The sequence below is a fragment of the Pelmatolapia mariae genome, linkage group LG20 (genome assembly GCF_036321145.2).
Source record: "Pelmatolapia mariae isolate MD_Pm_ZW linkage group LG20, Pm_UMD_F_2, whole genome shotgun sequence".
Taxonomy (NCBI): Eukaryota; Metazoa; Chordata; class Actinopteri; order Cichliformes; family Cichlidae; genus Pelmatolapia; species Pelmatolapia mariae.
Genome location: NC_086244.1, coordinates 9,359,101 through 9,384,555, shown reverse-complemented (window position 1 = coordinate 9,384,555; position 25,455 = coordinate 9,359,101). Strand labels below are relative to the sequence as shown.

The following is a 25,455-nucleotide window of genomic DNA, read 5'->3' as shown; positions in this document are numbered from 1 at the left end:
TCCTGTCTTTTTGTTAGTGCCAAGGGCTCCAAACCATACATCATTGCAGGTCTCACTGTCATCTTGTAAACCCTCCATTTCACTCTTGGTTTTGTCCTTCTTTCATAAATCACCCCTGACATTTGTTAAATTATAATACATTAAAGCTCTTTAAATTTGCAAAATAGTTGTGCAAAGGTACTCAAAACAAGCCACCTGCCAAAAACCCCAGAGAGTGCACACAAGCACTAAAGGCTCGAAATTAATAAACAAATAAAAAATTAAGAAATTGCTATATTGTTTTCAGTGCCTACAACTTTGCACAGCACATTTAATTCTACAAAGCTCAATTAGAGGAGTCTAAGAGAAATGCTGTTTCTCTTTGCTCCACTAGGGGCGGTGTGTCGGTGAGAAGGGGGTTTCCTCTGTACAAAGATATTTAAAGGGGAGGTGATAGCTAAATGCATGGTAAATTTTTGTAAACACAGCATAGAAATTCGTTTTTTACCCTGAACTATTTGCATCTCCTGTGTTGTGTAACAGTGAGTGGTAGGTAAAGACCAATAACGAAAGTTTTTTACTGAAATAAATATTTCCTCTGCGGCTGAAGAGACAGCGCTTCGGGGTGGTTTTGTTGTCTCGATGGTAGCTTAACATCTTTGCGGCGCATATCGGATAAACTCGTCTGCTGTTATTTTGTTGCTTGCTAGCTGGAAATCTTAACGCCGTTTGCGTCTTTGTATTACGTACAAGGCACATGAAGTGGCTGATCTTTATTTCGAAATAGAGTTTTGCTAGCAGGGATAGCCGTCGGTCTCTCCCTGGGTCCTCTTTAGCGGGGGGGAAATTCATCTTGTCCTTTTCCTGTAGCTTGCGTTATTGCATAATGTGGCAGTAAGCTGTGGTTTAACCTAATAATAGTTTGTTTTGAGGGAAAAAATACGCCTTTATCTCAGACGACGGTACCAGCATTGGCTAACAGTAGCAATATTCCAACATGGGAGTCACCAACATATACATTAAAATAGGATATGCTACTGTTGGTACTGTGTTTGGACTTTCGGCTTTCTTGGTCTGGAATATCGCATATAAACAACCATGGACGGCGGCTATGGGAGGCCTGTCAGGTATGTTGAAACACATATAGCATTAACTAAAAACACTGCAAACAGTTAATGACTTTATCACGGGATATCGACGCATTTAGCCAGGTCAGGCATCCTAATCGCGATGTAGGCCTGGACAGTTAAGCGCCATAATCATTAACGACTCTTTTAAAATTCAGTCAGTCACTGAAATCTTTATAAAATACAACGCAGTATTGGTACATTATGATTTTTTTTAATTTGTAATATTTTTAATGCTAAATTATAATTATTTATCTTTCAAGTAGAAAAACAGTATCGTTCTTTTTTAATTAACTTTAATAATTGAGTAATTTAAGTGATTTACTTGCATTTCTGAATACCATGTAATTTTTATTTTAAAACATTTTTTTTTGCAGAAAATTTCTAAAATAGTAGTCTTTTCTTGTTTTGTATGTGAGTAGTCTATTACATTCTATTACAACACTGTAATTTTCATAAATTACTGTCACGTGGTGGTTTTCTGTAGTCTTCAGGCTGGAGTGTTATCATACTCAGTAGAAATCTGTGTTTTTCTGTCTTGACAGGAGTTTTAGCGCTCTGGACTCTCATCACACACATCATGTACCGTCAGGACTACTGGCGAACCTGGCTCAAGGGTCTTAGATTCTTCATCGCTGTTGGAGTATTCTTCTCAGTTTTGGCTGTGGCTGCTTTTATTATCTTCCTAACTCTGGCCATTACACAGAAGCAATGTAATCTTGTCTTTTCTGTTCCTGTTTTTTTTTTTTAATTAATTTTGTATTGTTGTTCATTTATGTTAAAATAAGTGACTGACAATTCAAATTCTCCTAACTCTGGTAGTAACCACCTTGTTTTTTCTGTCCCACAGCTTTCACTGACCCGAAGAGCTTCTACCTCTCCTGTGTGTGGAGCTTTCTGACCCTCAAATGGTCTTTCCTCTTGGCCTTGTACTCATACAGATACCGCCAGGAGTTTGCGGACATCAGCATCCTCAGTGATTTTTAGTTAGTACTCATTTTAAAGACTTTGGTGGACTTAAGTGGTTTTAGGCTGCCAGCAGGAGATGGACAATGAGCTTTTATAATAAAGAAGAGGAAAAGCAGACATGGCTACATTAAAAAAAAAAATCATCAGACTTTTATCACATAGTGCTGCATTTGCTGCACTTGCTTAACAAGCTCTGTATTTGCATTATAACCTGTTCTCCCACTTTTAATGGCCTACTTGTTACAGTCCTGTAGAAATTGTAAACCTCTGAAAACGTCAGCTGCTTTTGAATGAATTTGTGGAGGACATTTGAGACGTGCAGGTGGTTTTAAACAGCTACAGCTTTGGATTGTTTCATTTTTAAACAGTTAGTGTAAAAGGAAAATCCCCTCCATAACAGGCTTTTAATCCAGTGATTAGTGTTTCAAATGAAAGTTAAAATATTCAACCATAAAATTGAAACCAAAATTAAAACCATTTACCTTAAAAGTTATACTAGCTTGACAGCGAGTGATTGTTTTCATCCAAATTAGCTCTCAAACAGTCAGCACTCAACTGCAGAATACTCATATCTCCTGATAGTCACCGACTTAATGTTTGAGAAGTGTTTTATAGTCATTATAGTCCAGGATTTGCTAGACAATACCAATACCACTGTTCAATACCAAGTTCTTTATTCTGCTGCACTACTCTGCTATTGCTATTAGCGCTTGTTATTTTAGTATCACGACTAAACATTATGTGTGAAGCATTACTACAAAGATCAAGCTGTTGCAGTGTACTAACAAAAATGGCAACATTATCGAGAACGTTTTGTTTATATAAACTTAACTGAAACTTGTTCACCTTCACTTCTGTGTACAGATACAAATGTCTGTCTTAGATGAGTTAAATATGTTTTATGTGCATCCTACTTTTTGATGAAAATCCTCTGCGGCATTGGTTTTATACCGACTCATGAAAAATATGTACACTCACTTCTTTATATTTTCCCCTACAAGTCCATGTACATGTTGCTACATGTAGCCACATATCACCAGTACTTGCAGCATTTTACTACTGTCACCATTCACAAACAGTACTCTCAGCTTTTCACAGTTTTTGTTTGGAAAATGACTGGTTCTCATAACATTTCTCTCATTGTCAATTTATTCGTTGAACGATGTTTTTGGAAATTTAGCTGCAGATATAAAGTTTTGTGTTCTCATCGAAAGCTTTCTGTCATGTGAAATGTTAAGAGCATTCATGCTTCTGTAAGAAAGGAAGAAGTGCTCAATTGTTCTGTCATTCTTGAAGGCGATGCCTTCATGTGAAGTTTGTGCTTTTCTTTTTGTTCCACCAGAGGGAGACTTTCTTTTTATGTCGAGAGGTTATCTGAATTCTGACATTCCTCTTTTAGAGAAAACACAAATGGAACTACTATATAATTGCACTTTAGTCTATGATATTGATGCCATTGTTTTGCACACAAATTCTAATACAATGGGACAAAATCATGTGTTACACATTGTCATCTCTGTCTCACCCTTTTTTTGTGAAAAGAAGGTGTTTATATGTATCATTTTTTGCAGTTAGGACTACTTGTATACGCCAAATTAAACTGGTTTGTAATTGGTTTAGTTCCAGCTCTATCTTATGTCTACCCTTTTCCCATAAAACATGTAAAGTTGTATTTTTGTTTGTGTGTTTCTGTTGATAAGTATGAATATCAGGATGCTACATGTATATAGAAACTGAACCTATTAAAATACATTTATTGGTAATTACATCTTGTGTCCTTGCTCGGTAGCGCACTGATGAAACGGCACATTCGACAATCAGCAGTTTAACCAATTTAACTACACTGCTCAATAAATTAAAGGAACACTTCAGTCAGAGTATACCATCAAGTCAGTTAAATTTCTGGGATATTGATGTGGTCAGTTAAGTAGCAGAGGGATTGTTAGGCAGTTTTATTTAATTTGTTTTAGTGAAATTCAACAATGAGACAAGCCTTAAAACAGGAATGTTTTTATAGATGGAAGCCACTGACATTTTTTCCGTCCTCATCTCTTCTGATGACTTTTTCACTGGTTTTGCATTTTGCTAGAGTAAGCGTCATTACTGGTATCATGAGTCGGCACAGGTAGTCCAACTCTTCCAGGACAGCACATCAGTGTGTGTAATTGCTAGAATGCTTTGTTAGGGAAGTCTCCAAAGCATGGAGGAGAATGCAAGAGACAGGCAGTTACTCTAGGAGAGCTGGACTGGGCAGTAGAAGGCCTTTAACTCATTAGCAAGACCGGTATCTGATTCTTTGTGCAAGGAGAAACAGGATGAGCACTGCTGCAGCCCTATGAAATTACCTCCAGCAGGCCACTGGTGTGTATATTTCAGACCAAACAATGAGGCACAGGCTTCATGAGGGTGGCTTGAAGGCCCAACGCCCTCTAGTGGTCCCTGTGCTCACTGCCTGACACTGTGGAGCCTGATTGGTATATTGCCAAATATTACCGGAACTGGGAAGTCCAGCACTGGTTCCTGTACTTTTTATAGATGAGACCAGATGTTAAAAGGTCAGGAGATGCCGTGGAGAACATTATTTTTCCGGTAACATTGTTCAGCATGACTGGTTTGATGGTGGAGGGACGGACAGAGCTCTACTGGCTAGGCAGTGCTTGGCCTCATGTGGCAGGAGTATGCAGGCAGTTCCTGAAAGATAAAGGAACTGAAACAGCTAACTGCCCCCCACACACGCCTGGCTGAAATCCAGTAAAACAGCTCTGGGACATTATGTTTTGGTCCATTCGATGCTACCTCAGACTGCCCAGTAGCTTAGTCATCTGTTCCAGATATGGGAGGAGATCCCCAGAAGACACCATCCATGGTCTCACTAGGAGCATCCCCTGACATTGTCACGTATGCATATCTTGGGCCTTTACATAAATCTGAATACAATTTTGAGTTGCTACAATGAAAATTCAGCATAATGGACTTACATGCTGTATTATTTTTTCCCTTTGATTTTTGTTGTTGTCTTTGAATTCAGCCATCTATGGTTTGATAATGATAATTTTCATTAAATGATGTGGCATCCTTGTGATTTCATTATGTGTTTGAAAGTGTTTCTTTAATTTTTTGAGCAGTGTATTTCACAGTAAGCGTGCATGCACCAGGCTTTATCTTTTTAAGCTCCACCCAGCAGGTGTAGAAGGTCTTTAGCATTACTTCAAAAGTAATCAAACAAGTCTCATTTGAGTCAAACATCTGCAGACGTGGTTCAAGAGTAAGCAAGGCAAAAGTAAGTGCAGTGTCTTAAAATTTCTGTTTTTTATTTAACATTGTACAACAAAAGTTCTTTTTTTATGTTGAGCTTTAACATCTGTCTAATTGTGTTTGCCTTTACACACGGCATTTTAGTCAGCTGCAATCAGTCACACTACAGGCATACACCAGTTGTTAGGAATCGCTTATTTACATTAACAGGTTATATGTAAGAGATGAAATGTAATATCCCTAGGTTGTGATATTGATAAGATATATTAATACACACACTATTGCCATTTTGGAGATTTATTTATCAGACAGAAAGGCTAAATCTAATTTCATTTTCTTAATGCAGTTATATCTCTTTTTAGCTTTATTTCTTTAAAATCTTCTCTTCCTGTTTAGTGTTTAACAGTTCATAACAATGTAACAACAATTACAACTGACAGCTGTTGGATCATCTGTTTAATATAAAAAGTAAAAGTATCTGTGTATTCATAATTTATTGTATTGTCATTCTGGTGAAAAATAACATCAGTTTTTCTGCTGCATGGAGAAAAGGATTACTGAGGACTGAATAAACTTGTGCATGATCTTTTATTTACCCAGTGTAGATCAAACATTTTATTAGTCCCGTGAAGTTTTGGCTGATCTTTCATTCATCAAGGTTAGATAAGGACCTTACACTTAAAGTATGGGCCAGGTTTAGTATCGGGAAAGGTGAAGTATAAAGTCTATAATATATGATGTTTCAGGTATGCTGTTGAGTTTTTATGGATACTTTCATGAATTAACGACAAATTTCAACAAAAAAGACACCAAATGACTGACTATATTAATGTGTTAAATTTCACGTTGAAGACATTGCATAAAATTTCTGCCTGCTTAATATATTTTGTTATGTTGTAGCCATGCAGCAGGAAAGCCCACGTTATGTGATTGACAGGCCGGCATATAACCTCCCTGACTTTGACAGAGAATTTGACAAAAAGAGTCGACAGTTCCCCGTTGGAGAAAAAGTGAAGAAACTCTTCAGGTACCGAACTGCAATCTTACTCCACAGTCAATATGACCAACGTGCTTTTCTCTCACACAAACTCTTCTGATAAGCCTCTGTATTATATTCAACTAGCAAGGGGATACATAACTAGAACTCAAGTTTACATGTGTGTTATAGACTTTTATAAAGGAACAGGCAGAAAACCAGAGATCTTCTAAGACAGCTTTTTTTTTGTGTGTGTCAGATGTTCTGTACCCAGGCTCAAAGGCTTGCTACTTAAACATCTGCCAGTCCTAAGCTGGCTTCCCAAGTACAAAGTAAAAGAAAACCTGCTGTGTGATGTCATCAGTGGGGTCAGCGCCGGCACCATTCAGGTTCCCCAAGGTCAGTCAATCTTCTACTCTCAGATGACTCTGTATAACAGCCTTTGACTGATGCTAGCTGGTGGAGTGGATAACAGTTTTTGTGTTATTTTTTATTATTTATTTGACAGCTTCTTTTCTTTCCAGGCATGGCTTTTGCCCTCCTTGCAAATCTTCCTCCTGTCAATGGTCTCTATTCCTCTTTCTTCCCCCTCATCCCATATTTCTTCATGGGCACTGCTCACCAGATGGTCCCAGGTAAATCAGAATGATTTATCTACAGCAATTTTGTATGATGACAGTGATAAGTTACCAGAGCTGCATGGTGCTGCACTGAGCCTGACTTTGCCCGCTTTGCAATATGGCAAGGAAAATAGATGTGACACCCTGCTCTCTATGTCTAGGTACTTTTGCTGTTCTCAGCATTATGGTGGGAATCGTGTGTCTTAGGCTAGCCCCTGAGTCGGATTTCAGTCATTTCAATGCCACTCTTAATGCCACAGTAGTGGACACTGACAAGATGAATGAAGTTCGTCTGGCTATATCTGGTACTCTGGCCTGTCTTACTGCAATCATACAGGTACTTATACCACTAAAAGCTCAGTCTTTTAAGGTAAAATCTGAAAGCAATATGGGATATAGTTTAAAGGTGGCACACTGAGTATGATTTATGTCTGTACAGATTGGTCTTGGCTTCATGCAGTTTGGGTTTGTAGCCATCTATCTGTCCGAATCGTTTGTCAGAGGCTTCATGACTGCTGCAGGACTGCAAATCTTAATTTCAGTGCTCAAGTACATCTTTGGCATCACAGTGCCATCTTACAGTGGTCCGCTGGCTGTTATATATGTAAGTTACCCATTCATTATTAAAGAAAAATATAATCGGATACTTTGCAAAATTATGATTTGCTGAAAATAATTTCTTTCCAAACAGACTCTCAAGGATATAATATTGGGCCTTCCTGATACCAATATAGCCTCCTTAGTCTTTGCTTTGGTCAGCAGTGCAGTTTTGATTGTGGTGAAAGAACTAGGTTTCCACTTTCGTCATAAACTTCCTTTCCCTATTCCTATTGAGATCATCGTCGTAAGTAGTTAAAATTTTTTCTTTTAGATATTTGAGATAGCTGTTGCACAGATGTTTTTCTGGGTGCACATAAGATAATTAACAGTATATAATAAAATATAGTGTGATTTCTGTTCCTGTTTTACACAGGTGGTGGTGGCCACAGCCATCTCAGGTCCGCTGCATCTTCCTGAGATCTACCACATGGACATTGTGGGCAATATTCCTCTGGGGTAAAGCAGACATCAGCTTTTTTGTCCTACTGTTATTCATGAAAGTCATTAAAGAATGTTTAACTCTGATTTGTTTCTTGTCTCTGTTTTCTAGATTTCCTGCACCAATCCTCCCAACAGTGAGTCAGTGGGAAGACATGTTGAGCACAGCTTTCTCTCTGGCTATTGTCGGATACGTCATCAACTTAGCAATGGGCAGGACACTGGCAGCTAAGCATGGCTATGATGTGAATCCCAACCAGGTTTGAAAAACTGCATCTCTCTTAAAAATGTAAGAAGTGTGTTTTACTTCACTTTTGTCAACACTGAAATGGTCTTTTTGAATAGGAAATGTTGGCTCTAGGCTGCAGCAATTTCCTTGGGTCTTTCTTTAAGATCCATGTGATCTGCTGTGCTCTGTCTGTAACGCTGGCTGTTGACAGTGCTGGAGGAACCTCACAAGTGAGTGCGGATCATACTCAAATTATAACCAAGAACCTACTGAGGAAAATTTAGTATATACTATAAATACAGTAAATGTTTACCAAAGCCCCTAACTACTGCACTACTGCTCTCTTGTAGTTTGCCAGTCTGTGTGTAATGCTAGTAGTAATGGTCACCATGCTCGCCCTGGGAATCTATCTAAAGCCACTCCCAAAAGTAAGTGGACATAACAGTGTGAACCTGAAATATCATACAAAACATACAGACGTAAGAGAACAACTGAGTCATATTAAATAACTTCAGTTATCTTTGTTTCCCAAGTCAGTGCTTGGAGCGTTGATTGCAGTAAACCTGAAGAACACACTCCTACAGCTCTCTGATCCCTTTTACCTATGGAAGAAGAGCAAACTGGACTGTGTAATTTAAATCATTTGATATGATATTGAAGCATAATGCAGTGGGTTCTTTTTTCCTATATTTTTTCACGTCTTATTGTCTCTTCTCTTTTAGTGTGTGTGGGTTGTGTCATTCTTGGCCACATTCTTTCTAAGCTTGCCTTATGGTGTTGCTATTGGAGTGAGTTTTTCCATCCTGGTAGTTATATTCAAGACACAGTTGTGAGTAAACTGTATGAACACGTAGTACATTTGAACCAAAAATGAGCTCTACTGTTTTAGTTTTTTATAACTATGTTTTCCTTACAGTCGCAATGGTTCAACAATTGTTCAAATTAAGGATACAGATATCTACAGAAATCCAAAGATGTACAGCAAGGTATATTAAGTATATATAATTTTTTTACCATTAGAAATTACTTAGGGTGAATTGCATCTCATTTTTTTGTAACAACTCCACAGGTCATGTCAGTAACAGGTGTGAAAATAGTAAACTATTGCTCACCAATCTACTTTGCAAATGTGGAAATATTTCGCCAGAGAGTCATCAAAAAGGTAAGACAAAATGGCCACTTTTCCTGTCAGGCAAGGTTGGCCATGTGTTCATGTGACATGTAGATGTTTATATAGTATTTTTATACCTAGACTGGGCTGGACCCTGGCAAACTTATCCTGGCCAGGCAGAAGTTCTTGGACAAAGAACAGAAGGAAAAAGTGAAACAAGATAAGGACAAAACGTCAAGAAGGCGGAAACCCAGCTCTTTGGTTAACATGAAAGCTCAGGTAGGATCAAGTTCATATGACATCTGACACATGTAATTTATGGGCCATCCAACTGTTGATATATATCCCACTGAGTTAAAGGTGATTCACTGAAAATACAACTTGTGACCTTTCTGTACCTTTCTGTATTTATTTCCTGTAAATCTAGACCATATCTCAGCTTGAACTGCAAAATGACTTTGATATGAACGATGGCAGTGCCAACAATGTTGAACTTCCTACAAGCTATGTCAACTTCCACTGTAATGACATTGAACTGGGTGAGCAGTTGCCTGACCAAGAGCCATCCAGTCCCCCTGTTCTCACCCTGGAGTCTCAGCCAGTGCCCTTCCACACCCTAATCCTCGACCTGGCGGGGGTCTGCTTCATAGACCTGATGGGCATAAAAGCATTGATAAAGGTTATAAAGTTCTCTCCTGTGCTAACAGAATCAGGATTAATATAATATAGGATTAATATAATGTAATATAAGTACACTAAATGTTTTAAATTTTGTTTTATGGTGCAGAAAGTAACCACAAAAGATTAAAGATGCAGTTATTTTAGATTGGAAAATAGTTTAAATTGGCAGCAAATGTTTTTTGAAAGGGGTTTGATTATGTTTAATAATATAAAACGGATGTCTAACAGCTAAGTTAATTAACACAAATTATAATTTCAGAGAATTTCTCATTTTGATATTCCCATATCAAAGAGACTGAGGCAGTTAAAGTGTAAGAGACATGTCCAAATAGAAAAAGAGAGCTTCTAACCTGCGTTGAACACATTTTTGAATCATGAAAGGATGCCTTATTTTTTTTCTTCAAATATTTCATTTTCAGTTAGCCAGATGCTGTTCAGCCGAGCCTTTTTATGAGAGCATTAATAATTGGGTTTCGTTGTAAGTTCATGTATATACATGTCCATGACAGGTTTTCTTTCTTTCATTTTCCACGCAGATGAACTCGGGCTACACGATGCTGGGCATTAAACTGTACCTGGCTAACGTTCAAGGTAAAATCTTAAATTACCTGCATTTGTTCACACCTGTTGGCTCATCTGTACAGTTGGCATGGCAACAAAGACCTAATCATTCATAAAGCACTGAGTCCATTAGCTCTGTGAAGAGCTCTGTCAGAGGAAAACAAGTTAGACATTGCTTATCATTTTGTGCAGGTAACCTCAATTTCCCAGCGAGATAAAGGGAAGATCCACAGTGACTGTAGTTTATCATGCTTGATTACTTTAAAGCCACAAATCTTCTCTTGTTTCTCTCCTGCCTTAGAGAATTGTAATTACAATACTACAGGCGCGTTAGGCAAAATCACTACGTTTAACAATGTCTTTGTCCCTGTATAATATTAGTTGCCTTACTTGCAGCCCAGGTGTATGAAGAACTGGAGGCCGGGGGAGCTTTTGAAGATGGCAATATTGCCCGCAGTAATCTCTTTCTTTCTGTTCATGATGCCATTCTGTTTGCTCAGCAGACCTCTGGAGAGAGGGAAGTCTACTCAAAGGTAGGCCTCTCTGCATAAAATAACCTTATCAGACAAATCCTTTTCAAAACATCACATACAAACACATGCTGTTTAAACCCTCTAAGGTTAGGGATATGGGGACAGATTAAACAGAGGAGAAAAATACTTTTTTTTCTTAAGTGAAAAATTCCTCTTCTTAGTACAGCTTTTGTCACCTTATCTGGTTCAGCAAAGGTAAACAGAAATATCATAGGGTTTTGTGACAGAGTAAGCGCCACAACAAACAAAGCTGTACGTTACACCAAGGTCACGGCACATGTTGTATGCTCTGTATCTGATTTAGTCTCTCATATTGTTTCTCATTGTCACATGAGCTAGAGCAGCCTTTTTATTAATCTAACATGACATACACACCATGGAAGACAATAGCAAATTATTATAGGTGAAAAGGTAGAAAATTGTTAATATTTTTTTAATTCAGAAGATTAATAAAATAGATTATGTGGTACATTTCTAAATAGAAAGTAAAATAGCTCCCTAAAAATTGGTTACTGATAAAAAAAAATATTACTTAGCATGGATAACAAATGATTTTAAAGTATACTTTAGTTCTGTGATGCAAAAGTCTAGGTCTTTGAAGAGCACTTTGGAGTAACTGCTTTCACACAGTTAAAGGAGATTGCATTGTATGCCAACTGTCTTACTGCATGTTGTGTCAGTATTAATAGAATCACATTGTGTACAAGCCTGTTTAACTAAAATATGTGAAATGTTGTTGGCTGCAGGCCCAGGGAGCAAAACAGGGACTTGATTTTAACATTAATGAGGAGAAGGATCTGGAACAGGTACACTGACATTTGTTTGCACAACCTGATACAAAATGACAGAGTCACCTACTTATTATTAATCCTGAAGCGAACATTCTGTGTCTAAGAGTCACTTTACTTTTGCAGGAAATGTTTTGAAGTGAACAAGAGCAGAAGAAACATACTGAAGATATTGTCAATAATCTTGAGATTATTCTGCAATTTATGAAATGCGTTCTTGCCAAAATCCGTCCTCTGCTTAAGCTTTCATCTTTTATCCGACTATCTAAAATTTTCAAATGTTCTACCTTGATCAGTAATCAGGGGCAGTAACCAGTACTTCACGTCACTGGCAGGGGGTAGCACGTACTAGCGCAAGAGACACCAGCAACAAGCAAGTGCTGAGCAGATAATGAAGGGAACTCTGGGGCTCAGTTTGCCTACCTTTTACAATAACTGAGGAGTGAACTGCTGACTGCGCAGTCATACAGAAGTGCTCCTGTAATTAAATGAGAGTGTGCATGGCCACAGCTGTGAGCTACAACTAGCTGAGCAGTCTGGCTAAGCCCCTGTGGAGGTAAGGAACTGCAAAAGGCTAAACATAAGTGAAAGGAAGATTACATAGTATCAGCAGTTTCATGGCTTTGTTGTTGCAAACTCTGTTAAGCACCAGAGTCTTCATAATTGTCCATAAGGCAGAATTGAGCTACAACAACCAAATAACACTCTTAATTGTTGCCTCTTGCGCCAGTATAAGCTGTAAGAAAGAGAAATGTGTGGGCCAGATAACTTGTGTTTGTGTAGCAGGTGCTTAAAGGCCTGTGGTGTCTAGTCTAGCAGCAGGCTGTCAGTGGTGTTGGTATGCCTGTGATGCATGAATGGATTTATAAAGCTATTAAGAAATCATCCTAAGGTATTCTGGCACACATCTGCTCCTCTGCTCCCCTTCGTCTCTGCAGCAAATTGGCACCACAAGTGATTACAAGGTTTCTATGGCCATCAGCTTTAATTTGGAGCCTTGGGAAAGTCTTTCATCGCTTAATGCATGTAAGTGTCTGTGTGTGTTTGTGTTTAATTCATCACCTGCAGCTTACACTTCTCTTTCTTCTCTGCCTCATTGTTTTCAGGCTGCCTGTGTGGACTTGATTTGATTTAAATTAGAGGGATATTTTGATTGAAAGAATTAGTTTGACTATTGTTTGACATATGGTTATGAGCTATTATTGTCCTACTTTTCTTGACTATAAATGTTTCAATGTACTGTATAAGAAAAGGCAATCTCTCTGTCATTTTTAATTTTCCATACACAACACTACCAAAAGCTAATAGACCACTATATTCATTTGTTGTACTAACTTTAGCCAGTATAGCAGTTTTTATTATGTACATGTGATAACTCATTAGAAAAAAAGTTTTCAAAGGAGTCTGTGCAGTCCTTTGAAATGCAGAGGAGTTCAGCTCAGTGACAGCAAGGCTCCCAAATCATCACCCCTCCACCCCCCTTGACAGTTGGTATGGGTTGTTTGGCTGTGGGTTGTTTGGGGTGGTAGAGCAGGTCAGCTACTAACCGGAAGGTTGATGGTTCGATCCCAGGCTCCTCCAGTCTGCATGCCAAATATCCTTGGGCAAGATACTAACCCCATGTTGCTCTCCGATGCATCCATCAGAGTGTGAATGTGTGTGAATATTAGATAGTGAGCACTTAACAGCTCATAAAAAAGTGCTTGTGTGATTGGGCGAATTAATTAGCTGTATAAAGTGCTATGAGTGCTCAGATAGAGTCGAAATCCCTATATAAGAACCAGTCCATTTACCATTTGTGCTGATATACTATGTTTGGTTTACCAGACGTGGTTCTCTGGTTCTCTCTGCATTGTGGTCAAACATATCTACTCAAGTCTTATCTGTCAACCTTTCCAAAACATACATGCTCAGTTTTTTTTTCTAATGGTGCTGTCATTAACTTCAACATTTAACATGCTCACTGAGGTCTTGGTATGTTTTTTTTCATTTTCTTTGAACATTGAATGGTTTGACTTTAAATTTAGGACATGCAGACTGTGGCATTGTGTTAACGTACACCTGAATAAACCAATAAACAGCCAAAATGTATTCTTTTATAGAGGCAGTCACACTTACTGACCATCAGTTAATCAAATGCATTTGATTAGCAGTACCTGATTGCTCCTCTTAATTCCTATAACTCCAGTATTGGTGAGGACTTCATAAAGTCCTTTGAAAATGTTCTTTTTCAAATGACTGTAGTATTTAATTTCAGTCACTTTCAATTAATTTCCAGTTTTTAATGTTTTTTTTTAATTTATTTTTTATTTTTTATAAATGTTACGTTTTTGAGTTTCAGTTATATTATGAAAGTTATTAGTTATTGGTATGAATCAAGATGTCTTTCATTGCAATACAAAAACAACACTCTGTTAAGACAAGTCCCTCACATTCATGTAGAAATCCCAAACTTAGTAAGGATCTACATTACTTACTCTTGCCTGTGCAAAGAAATGTTGATAATATTGATTGTTGGCCTAAATCAATTTACTTTGTATTTTTAGTTAAATATGTTAGTTCATTTGTGTTGTTTTTATTTTTATCTCAAAAATAAATGATTGAACGATGAAATGAAACGAGTTATTTGCAGTAACATTGTCAAATTTCAGTGGTCATTACTGAGCATTAAATTACTGTACAGTAACAATACTGTAGGCCTATACACATGTTTGTGTGTAAAGCAGGCCTAGCTTAAAAACACTAGGTGACGTAATACACAGTAGTTTCTTGCACTTTAGGAGAATCTTTTGATTTGTATAATATTGCAGTTTGCTCAACATTAATTGCAATATTAATGTAGATATGCTTCCATACTGTAAAAAACAAAAGCAACAAAATACAGTAAATAATGTATGCAATAAATATATGGATCACAGAAACATGTCAGTCATAGCAAAGTGCTTTTGAAATCGTGTGGTTGCAGCTTTTTGTGAATTGTTCAGAGTGAATCAATCAATCAATCAATCAATATACTTTATTAATCCCGAGGGATTAAAATACTGTAACACCCCCAAGCCACTGGTTCACATCATCTATGCATCCACCCATGAATTCTGGGCAACTGTTTATTCTTATTTGGTGTTGTTACAACTTTACAGTTAGCATCATATTTTATTCCTTTCTAACGTATTCAAATTGAACAACAGACTTTGGACTACTTCTGTTTTCAATCTGACCCCCTTGATACTGTGACATTACTCCATAATTACTCTTTATCAATGAAGCAATAGGTAGAAAAAACCAAACCTTTCTGGAGGTCAAACGATGATTACATTGAACTATGAAATACCTCCAGCTAAATCCCTTTTCAAATGAGATGCTGTTATAATGGACTAGCTTCTTAATCCTGTAATAGCAAGTTCACATAAAAATTAATTTTACACCCCTTGCACATTCATTGACCATGATGGTTTAATTAACAAGGTTCCTTTTAGAAATCTGAGACCAAGAGATTTATGTATTAAATTTGTTTACACGCCCAGTGGTTTCATACTATTGAGACTAATTGCATGGTGTCAGAGGGTATCTTCTCATTGAGTTATGGGACCTTGTCATTTAGCGCTCGCATGCTTTTATGAAGCGCCTTCCCCGAGAAAATATTTAGCTCTGACCTTTCAAAATCAGATTTAAAATTGGAGCGCTTGGATAAAGACCCAGGAAGCCAAAGACTGTTGTGCAAATTGGATGTGGGCTTGTGAGCCTCATCTGAGGAAATGAGGATGATGGAGAAAAAGCATATCACTTCTGTAAATTTAAATAATTGTTGTCTGACATTGATCAATTGACAGCAGTTGGTGCTTTGCATATGCATTTTACAGGCCTGTGTTTGGGGATCTGTTCTGCATCATTAACAAACTAGTTTTAAGCTGGGGCATCATAAATCTTGATTGTGTAATGTCAGCAAATTGTCTTTGGACAGGGTTTGTTTCCAGAGTTGCAAAGAGCAAATGTGACCAGTGATATCTGGTATTAATTAATGCTGTCTATTGTCTCATTCCAGTAGTTCAGCAGCAACTAAATGCACCAACAATGGAACATTCTCTTGTGATTAATTAAGGCATAAAATCATTAAGTCTTCGTGTCTAACTGGAAGATGGTTAATTATTTATAGTTGAATTAAGCCACAACCCCATGTCTGATTGAAGATGCTGTTCAACCTTCTTGCCATTTTTGTTTTCCTCCTATATCAACTTGTAGATGCACTGAATTCTTTCTTTACACGCTACCATTATTGCATTAAAAGCAAAAGCAATGCTAATTAATTATTTCAAAAGCCACTGACCTTTATGAAATGATTGAAACTACAAACAGCAGAATTTTTCTGTTGAAAACTCAGAGTTGTCTTTATTTTTTGTTTTTAACAACTTAATTGTGTGATTTCAATTTCATAAACAGTATCATAAACAAACATGAAACAAGAAGATAAATCTTTAGAGAGATACACAAATTTGACCTTGCTAATCAAGACAGATTTGCAGCTATTGTGTTGGACAGGTATGCAAGTGAGGTGTTTTATCATCCTATCAAGTCATTAAACAGAGTGGGTGGGGCTGTTTGCGTTCCTGTCTCTTACGAGATTAAAAACAACAACAACGCCAGCAAAAACCAACCCCCTCCCCCCCAAAAAAACGAGTGATAACTATAGATTCTGGCTCCTTACTGAGCCCTTCAGTATCAGTGGGGAAATTAGACAAGACAATGCAAAACAACGCAGTGTGGTGCAATGCTGGGAGAACTCATTAGAACACTACACAGAGTGTAGAACAGAGCCACATGATGCTTTGCAGCATGTCATCAGGGGTGTTATGAGTGTTATTACACAATGATAATTTAATAGCTGCTGTACAATTATTTCATTTATTTTGAGAATTGAATGATAAGCTCACAGCCCAATTTAGAAGATCTCCATCAACACTGATGGAGTGTTTGTATGTTCAGACTTTTAGAACTGAACTGTTCAGCATAACAGACACTTGACTTTAGAGACCATCACTAGGCATAACTGGGTGCCTACAAATGCCTGTCACATGGAGTATGCTGAGACCATTAACCGCATAAGCATTAGTGAAATTGCCACTTGCTTCAGCTGCATAATATAGCAGAATCATTAACACAAACATATTAGCATCCCAGTGAGTTCTACATGAAAGTGATCCATAAAATTTTCCATAAATGCAAGTCTGAAAGCTGAAAAAGGGGGGGAAATAGAAAAAAAGGAATGGGCTTCAATACCAGACCAGTTGAGACCAGTTTGGCTTCCTCTCTTTATGCCTGATGTCTCATGGGTAAATCTGCCTTTCTCTGGCTCAGAGGAAACACACCTGTCAGAAACACACAGGAGAAATCTTCTGCTTTTATCTCCACAAGTAGACAAGCCAAGCAGCCATTACTTTACCAGATGTTACCATGACTTTGCTGTTGCTCACCTCTTGATTATTCATAACCTTTCTTTGGAGGAATTCAACCTACCTTTGGGATGACTTTTTCTAAAGTCTTAAATTAGAGCTAAAATAACTTAATCTGTTGTAAAATGTAATAACATTCCCTGATTTGAAAGCATCATGCTCATCTAAACATGTAAACTGCTGCACACAATGCACTATGCTATACAGTAGAATAGTGCAACCAGATATTTTTAATTTTTTACCCCCCCCCCCCCCCCCCCCCCCCCCAAAAAAAAATAAAAATAAATAAATACATAAAATAAAATAAAAATAAAGGGAGATTTATGGTGGAAGCTGAAGTTCCAGCATTGGCCATTTACTATGTTTAGGCATATGAGGCGTTTTATTGTGACAACAGTACACAGTACTGCTTAGTGATTCAGTGTGCCTGACTCACTAAAACTCTAACTGCATCACATAATGACCATCTGTTCACCTCTCTCTTGCATTTTATTAGGTGACAACTGCAGGTGAAACTGCTTTTCTATGGCTGCTCTTGGAGTTAAAGCAATAAACGCAATATACAAACTCACTTTAAAACGATAAATGACAATATGCATTATTTTCTGCTTTTATAACATGGACATTTATTATAGCCAGTAAAAATTGCTGATAAGTAGGGTTCAACCCCATTCACAAACGCAATCAAATGATCATGTAGATTGCTGTATTGATGTGCCATAACCACAAGATGGCACTGTGGCTATATCTGTTAACCCAGAAAATCCTCCTGTCTGATCACCACTAAAAAACTTTGAAGAAGTCTCAGACCCCCCCCAAGGAAACCATGAAAGATAAAGTTGTGAAAGCTGAAGTCGAGGCGATTAAAAAAAGTATGACTTTAAAAGAGCTGGTGTTGTGATCTTGTTTCCTGTGATCCATAAATATTGAGCAAAGGCAGAGTGATGGTTGAGTGGGGACTGCAGCACCTCAGTGGCCCTGCAGATGAATGAAGATGCAAATGGAGGGAGGGGGAAGTTAAAGCCTTTAGTGACACTAAGCACACCCCAGAGGCCCTGGTGCAGAACGCTCAGCCTCAGCACATCAAGGATGCAGCCCTCTGTCTGAGCCTCCCCTTGGCACGCATTACATCCAGTCTGTCTACATTTTCATCCAGACAAACACTTGACTCCTTATGCCAAGCTGAGCCAATGACAAGAGACAGATGTGTCCTCCTCAGAGAATCCAGTTTGATAAGCTGCTCCACAAACTATTAAATAACCCAAAGAAACCACAGGAAAAAACCCTTCTGTTTAACATGAGAATGGATATGCCTGGAAACCGTACCTTCAGACGCTGGCATCGTCTTGGCTGCAAATGTCAATTTCATGTCACATTCTCTCTCTATTCATCCATGCTATCTGTGATTGCTACATCCTTTGCATGAGAATGGCTTGAAATGAACGCTGGCCTGTTCTTCGGATCTCTGGAAATGACATGAATCTTAAAGGATGGGGTTGAATCCAATCACATGATCAGGCTTTACTTTATAGAATCTAAAATGGTGCACCACATTGTATGCTTTTACAGTTATGAAGGATGCCTCAACAAGATCATGGTGTGCTCATAGCTTTCTTTGTCAACCTTAGTTGACAAAGTAACTAGAAACTAAGCTTTCTGGTGGGACCTTCTCTATGCTAAAGAGTGTCACAGCTATGATGCAGGCCCCCTCGTGGCATGTTGTTTCTGTGAGTCATTCAGGCATACAGAACTCTGGCTTTCCTCTCCACTGGTTACAGAAATACGGGTGAGCCCACAGCAGGTGAACCTGTCATAGTCAGCACCTGCAAGATCCTAACAGCCAGCAGGGGAAAACTGAAGGACAGAGGAAGTTTTGTCATGAAGAGTTTTACTGTGCCACCTGGGAAGCTAAGCGACGAAGGTGAAACACAATGTTGTTTAAAGACACATGGCGAGAAAGACAAACTGTTACAAAATGTCATTACTGCATGCTACAGGGTTAAGGCTACATTCTGGCAATGTAATGCATCTTTATTTTCAAAATCAAAGTCAAAGAAGTGTGAATTGCCTTATGCATTTGAATATTAAGGCAAAACAAGAAGATTCAAATTCAAATGACATCACTGTAAATGAAACCCTTACAATGTTCTAGGATTTTAGGCCAGTGCTTCGGTAATACGACAAAACTCTGCACACTCTTTTGGTCTTAGAGCTTTGCTCATACAGCTTTGCTTGGCACTATAATTTGTTTAAATGTTGATTTATGAACTAATAGTCGGTAATTGCTGCTTAGTGCCACTGTTAATCCAAGCTGTCTGACTCCTGAAGCACATTAGGCCAGATTTGTATAATGAAGTAATTAGTTCAATTATGACGAAGAAAGTAGTGTTAGAGTAAGAAACAAGAAGCTCGAAAGTACTCCAGCGCCGTGAGCTTGTTTTCTATCTTGCAATTATGAAACTGTTTGTTTCAGCAGAGTAAGTAAAAAAAAATATTCAGAGAAAATGCTTTTCTTAATTAAAACTTGCACATGTCAACAAAGTAAATTTGAAATTAGACATTTTTATTTTGTTGGTACTTCCGATACAAATTCTGGACTGACTTACTGCATCTCAAATATCAAGTTATTTCAGCTTGCTAAGAGTCCTTCCCACTTTACACTTTCAAAAAAGTATAGCCCTGTGTTTTCTGTTTGGCTTTGTCACCCGCTGGAAGCTGCCATCACAACCAAGAGTGCTCCATTGTCTGCTAGCATTGTCATTGTTATTAGTCTTTTGGATTGCCTGTGGAGGTATCGGCAGGCTCCGGGGAAGCAGGCGCCAGGCTGGATAATTAGTTGTTCTTCGATGCCAGACGGGCACGTTGCCGTCACTTGGAGGGGAAATGGAAAGTGGCATCACTATCACAGTAACACCGGAACAACCTTTGGTGTAAAGGCTGGGTTCCAGCGCATCTGTCACAGTACCAGTCATCTACCCACTGGCAAGACAATAACACTTACCAGTCTAGCAATACACACAAGGATAATTATTTGATCTCAAACTACATTATGCTTGTCACATTTATCATAATTAGCAGTAGTGATTTAGAATCGATATTTAGGTCCTGCATTGGTTCTGATGATGATTGAATGTTTCAGGCATATTTCTCTGCAGGACTTACCAGAACAGCAAAACCAAAGAAGACAAAATATGTTCAGCTTTTATTTTTGTGCACTTATTTCATTTTTGATAATTGGAATGTTTACATCTGACATTCCAGAAGCTCCCCAAATTACATGGCTTTACTGCTGGAACTGCTGGTGGCTCTGGAGTGACAGTTCTGAAGCCTTCCATGAGAAATGTGGACAATGACGAGGAGTAAAGCTGTGCCTATGAGCAAGGTGCCCCCGAAGCCCAACAGAAGACCGTACAATACTGGCAGAGCTACATCCAAAGGCCCCTTCTGGTACGGAGGAACGCGAACCTGCTCCACAATCAGATCCAGGTCACGCCATGTCAGATCGCTAACTAACACACACACACACACACACACACACACACACACACACACACACACACACACACACACACACACACACACACACACACACACACAGCACAAACAGGACAGACACACTTACCATCTCAAAGGATTATGGGAGCATTTCTGTCAAGTTTTAACTTGAATGAAGCACCCAGGAGACTGACGAAATGGACAGGTGATAATTACATTTTGGGTTTCCTAAATGTCCTGGGAAATATTACTTGTATAGCGAGAGTGTTGATACTGAGAAGTAATGAGCTGGAAGCATGCCCACGACCACCAAATCTAATCTGTCATCTCATCTAAACACTTAATAGATTCAGGGTTCAGTGAAACATTATACCATTTGTCATTCATGGAGTCTCCAGAGGAATAACCCAGAAATCTCCTTTGGACATCTGTAGTCACAGTATCTGGGCTTAGCATGGACACAGATGCTAAGACTTGGTTGTCTATCATGTTTTCCTGTTTTATGATCTACCAAGCTCAAAAGTGAAAAATTCAAGCTTTGAGTTAAGTGATCATACCCTTTCTTTTTCTGACCCTCTGGTGTCCGCGCTTTTGGTCTTTTGTGTCTGAAACAAAGTTTAAAGAGTTGACATATTTGTGATAATCTTCAACATAGCGCTTCAGGCTGAAGGCTTTGTCCTGGTTGATGTTCTTCCCCACTTCTGTGAAGACAAAATAACACAATCGATCATTATTTCTCTGCATCTCAAGGTATAAATGTGTTTACGTATCCTATAAAAGATTGTAAAATTGGATTTGATTGTTGTTTTTTTGCAATAACCATAATTACTTCTAGCAGGAGAGCTCCTGCTGTCCTTCAGAATAAAACAAAATGAATCTCTCAGGTTTCGATGTATGAGTAGATCTCTTCAGAAATGCAATCAAGTGTAAGATAATTGCTACATTTTGCATCCAGGCTTTTCCATCAAGGCCCCCACCCCACCCCACCGCAAACTCCAGCTCATCTCTTCCTATCCTTTCCTTGTCTTTTTTTTTTTCACTCCAAAGCTGCTGATGAAAGGAGCAGATGGTTTGTTCTGTGGCTGGTGTCAGCTCCACTGAGTCCTCTGTCAGATCATTTACACCTCCCTCTACCCAACGCCACTCGGCTGTGGAGTTGTGTGCACACTGGACTGCAATACATGCCAAAGACTGGCATTCCGCAAAATATGCCACTTTTGAAGTTCCAATTAAAATAAATCTCAGAGTAATGAAGCAATTATACACTGTTGTTAAAATCTTGAGGAGGCCTTCTTGACCGAAATAAACCAATTTTGAAAATACACTGCCATGTACCCAAATGAGGCTTTGTTCTAATTTCCTTTTGTCAAGGGACATGCTGTGATGTCTGCTCATAGGGATTTGTTCCTATCAACAACACTGTACTGTGTATAAAAAGTCAGCCATTTTAATTTGAAAACCATTACATTAGTAGCACAACACAGTTGTTCTGTTTAAAAATAAATGATTCCATGCTACAGGAGGCAGGAGTCACCATTATTCTCACCAGTGGCGATGTCTGTTCTGCCGATGTGATGCAAGGCACGTGAAAGCCTGTCATAGTAGGTCTTCTTGCCGTACCTCAGCAGCCAGTCTGTCAGGGCCGTTTGGCACTGGGCTTCACTATCTAGTAAACACAAAACATATGGCCCTCAGAAAGACTTTTCTTTGACTGTCAGTTTGCTGCCAGAAACTCTCTAAGCTGAGCTGGCTGTGTGAGAAACAGACAGGTCTCAAGGTGCGCTTTGTCTTTATACCTTATTACAGCTCATAGTGTCTTTTCATCTCTTGCTAAAAAGTTAACTTTGCATTATTTGTTCTATAACTTATTTTTGCATTGAAGTGAAGAGTAACACTTAATGTTTAATGTATAAATAAGAAGCTTGTGACTTGTGTGTTGCTGTCATCCTCAGATGTAGAAGTTTAGCTAACCTGGAGCAGAAGGAGTCTCTCTCTTGGCTCGAGGCTGGAGACCTAGGAGATTGTTTTCTGGCGAGAGGCGCTGAAGGTGCTCAAATATGTTTTCCTCTGGGTGAGAGAGGGCAGACAGGAGGTCCTCACACTCCCTAGGTGTCAGCATCTCCACTAAACGTTCCAGTTGTTGGACATCAATGTCTTCCGCCACTAAACAGCCACGACACAAACTACTAAAAGTGGTGCATAAACTCAAGGAAGACCACCAGTCTAACCAACAACATGGCAACGTGACCCTACACTGAAATCAGCTGTCACATTAAATGTCATGCTTAATGAAGCATGGTGCAGACACAACAGAACATTTCTGCAGCACGGCTGTGCTTTCAATTAACAAGTGCCGCTTTTATGGCGTGAAACTGTCATTTTACCCTTCTCATCTGCAGTGCATAGAAACTCAATAATTCATACTTTATAACAGAGAACAGGAAAATCACAAATTTCATACTTCCTGTGTCAGCTCCAGTATTGCTGTCTGCTAATGGACATGAACCCAGCATAAGAACATTTTCTCTCACCTGTGTCCTCTCCGACTGTTGAACTGTGTAGCAGAAAGAAGAAAGAGAAACAAAATTTAAAAATGTCCATGTCAGCTGTGTAGACCGATTTAATGCTGCTAACAATCAAGGATGTTTATTTCCAAAAAGTCTAAATGATCTAGAATTCAAATGTAAACAACATAGCTGAGTCAGATTTATTTTGAACATGACTGGAATCTATTTTTTGTTATTCATTCATTAATATTTTTTGATTAGTAATATATCTATTGTATATCAAGGGTTATAGTTAACAACTTTTTTTAAAAAAATCTTTATTTAAACAGAAAAAAATATCCATTGAGATTAGAAAATCTCTTTTACAAAGATGTCCTGGCAACTATAACAATAGTAAACAACTTATCATTTTGGGAAATGGAAAATTCTAACAAGAAAAAAAGAGTATTAAAAAAAATTAGAAGATTTATTAGGCATGATTTTCAGGTGTTTTGCAGCTACAAGTCATTTATTTTGTTTCCCATTTGGGACAGACAATAAATATTTTTTAAAAAAAACCTTCTTAGAAATCATCTTAGTTTATTTCCAAACTTCAACAGGAATAAAAAAAAAAACTTAAAACTTATTACAATAGCTACAAATGAATGACAACCTGACAACCTTGATCATGCAACACCCTCAAACTCAGGGCTACAACTTTTGATTGGAAGACAGTCGCACAAGTTGGCTTGTTGGAAGCAACCTCTCTCCAAACAGCTACAGTCTGACTCCAACAGGCAATCACTCACGAGCAGCCATCAATTTATTAAACAGAGCCTGTGGACAGCCCTATCACAAGCACTGTGCTGAAAAAAGATACAATGACTAAATGACTATCACCCAGTGACTCTGACCTCACTTGTTATGAAGTGATTTGAGGAGTTGGTCCTAGCACTGAACAGAAAAGGTGTCCCTCCTCTCTACATTAATACTTGTTTTCTTACTGGTAAAAAAGGTCAACAGAGGATGACATTTCACTGGCCCTTCACATTGTCCTGTATCTATGGATGTTGTCACTTATTATAGCTCCAACTTTAACACCTCCTATCAAGCTGGCTATGAAGCCTACACCCTCCCCCAACCCCAAATGTGTTTTTGGTAATCACATATTTTTTGTTAACTTAATAATCCTATCTTATAAGTAAATGTCCTGCATTTATCACAACCCAAATTGCTTGAAATGTATTTGAAAAATTTAGCGCATTATGATGATTTTAACTGTCAGTTGGCCACTCTCTTTTATTAGCGTGCAGAAGTAGATGCCACATCCCTGTAGCAACATAGTGAATGGATTGACTCACAAGATTTCACAGGATTTAAGTCTGATGTAGGGGAGATGTAGGAGCCATGTGGGTATTGTTAGTTTGTTCTTTGGTTTATTGTTTTGAGCTGTGTTTGTTACCATAGTGACATGAATTCTGCATGCTTCACACAAGGGGTGTGTTTTCACATTACTTACCTGTTGACTCGGGCAACATCAGTATGGAGAGCATGGTGTAACATGTTGTTCGTGCCTTCGTGCATAGGCAAAAGATTCAGCCACTGCATTATTGGCATTTTCATACACATCAAACATTTTAGAGACTGCTTGTGTCCTGTTTATAAGGACATTGTCATCCTGGAGTAGACCACTTCCATTAGTATAAAAATAATTATTCAAAGGAAAGTAGGATTTGTCTCAAAACTAATTTGTATTGATTTAGGTGTGAATGCTTCTTCTAAAGGAAAATGCTGAAACCAAAAACATCCCAGTGAGATGCGCCCCCAAACCAAAACACAGGGAACCGGATCCCCTCACTGTAGAGGTCAAGAGTTCATGAATTTCCTTTGATTTGTTATTCGTCTGTGTCTGGGGGCATTTCATCAGGGCTTGCACATTTTTTTATTGTCCCAATTGTGTTTGTTTGCTGTCTGAAAAAACCCCCCACATTGCTTGTAGCAATGCACTTAAAAGCCTGGTAGTGCAAATGTCTAAAACCTTTTAGAGGCCACTTGGAAAAAATTTTAATATTTTTCAAGCCACTGTGAAAAAAAGGTTGAGTTTATATTCACATGAATGTACCCACATGCATAACCATGAGCCAAAAACATGCTGCTTAG

General features: G+C 38.4%; 3 protein-coding genes across 3 annotated transcripts; 2 read left to right on the top strand and 1 right to left on the bottom strand.

Moving 5' to 3' along the window:
* The first annotated feature begins 406 nt into the window (after positions 1 to 406).
* slc48a1a (solute carrier family 48 member 1a) lies at positions 407 to 3,838 on the top strand. Its single transcript, XM_063465183.1, has 3 exons — positions 407 to 1,106; positions 1,652 to 1,819; positions 1,957 to 3,838. The coding sequence occupies exons 1-3, from the start codon at positions 977 to 979 to the stop codon at positions 2,091 to 2,093; spliced, it is 435 nt and encodes a 144-aa protein (XP_063321253.1). The 5' UTR covers positions 407 to 976; the 3' UTR covers positions 2,094 to 3,838.
* A 2,394-nt stretch (positions 3,839 to 6,232) lies between these two features.
* LOC134618421 (solute carrier family 26 member 9-like) lies at positions 6,233 to 12,005 on the top strand. Its single transcript, XM_063463804.1, has 20 exons — positions 6,233 to 6,357; positions 6,566 to 6,705; positions 6,831 to 6,941; positions 7,088 to 7,263; positions 7,366 to 7,530; positions 7,618 to 7,770; positions 7,900 to 7,982; positions 8,077 to 8,224; positions 8,310 to 8,423; positions 8,544 to 8,621; positions 8,727 to 8,822; positions 8,916 to 9,022; positions 9,110 to 9,179; positions 9,263 to 9,355; positions 9,446 to 9,583; positions 9,732 to 9,983; positions 10,522 to 10,576; positions 10,943 to 11,079; positions 11,826 to 11,885; positions 11,994 to 12,005. Exons 1-20 carry the CDS (start codon positions 6,233 to 6,235, stop codon positions 12,003 to 12,005), a joined length of 2,313 nt encoding a protein of 770 aa, XP_063319874.1.
* An 8,582-nt stretch (positions 12,006 to 20,587) lies between these two features.
* LOC134618419 (transmembrane and death domain protein 1-like) lies at positions 20,588 to 24,858 on the bottom strand. The gene is made up of 6 exons (XM_065469651.1): positions 24,815 to 24,858; positions 23,341 to 23,363; positions 22,781 to 22,972; positions 22,356 to 22,475; positions 21,367 to 21,510; positions 20,588 to 20,823 (listed from the first exon to the last, which is right to left on the bottom strand). The coding sequence occupies exons 1-6, from the start codon at positions 24,856 to 24,858 to the stop codon at positions 20,588 to 20,590; spliced, it is 759 nt and encodes a 252-aa protein (XP_065325723.1).
* Positions 24,859 to 25,455: the final 597 nt, after the last annotated feature.

Bases quoted from the DNA above. Each gene is read 5' to 3' on its own strand.
- slc48a1a (XM_063465183.1), top strand. From the start codon at position 977: ATGGGAGTCACCAACATATACATTAAAATAGGATATGCTACTGTTGGT. The intron at 1,107-1,651 runs GTATGTTGAAAC...CTGTCTTGACAG, and splicing joins GGCTATGGGAGGCCTGTCAG to GAGTTTTAGCGCTCTGGACT. The intron at 1,820-1,956 runs GTAATCTTGTCT...TCTGTCCCACAG, and splicing joins GGCCATTACACAGAAGCAAT to CTTTCACTGACCCGAAGAGC.
- LOC134618421 (XM_063463804.1), top strand. From the start codon at position 6,233: ATGCAGCAGGAAAGCCCACGTTATGTGATTGACAGGCCGGCATATAAC. The intron at 8,622-8,726 runs GTAAGTGGACAT...TTGTTTCCCAAG, and splicing joins ATCTAAAGCCACTCCCAAAA to TCAGTGCTTGGAGCGTTGAT. The intron at 10,577-10,942 runs GTAAAATCTTAA...CCTTACTTGCAG, and splicing joins GTACCTGGCTAACGTTCAAG to CCCAGGTGTATGAAGAACTG.
- LOC134618419 (XM_065469651.1), bottom strand. From the start codon at position 24,858: ATGTTACACCATGCTCTCCATACTGATGTTGCCCGAGTCAACAG. The intron at 22,476-22,780 runs GTTAGCTAAACT...TGTGTTTACTAG, and splicing joins AGAGACTCCTTCTGCTCCAG to ATAGTGAAGCCCAGTGCCAA. The intron at 20,824-21,366 runs GTATGATCACTT...TGTGTGTGTTAG, and splicing joins GAGGGTCAGAAAAAGAAAGG to TTAGCGATCTGACATGGCGT.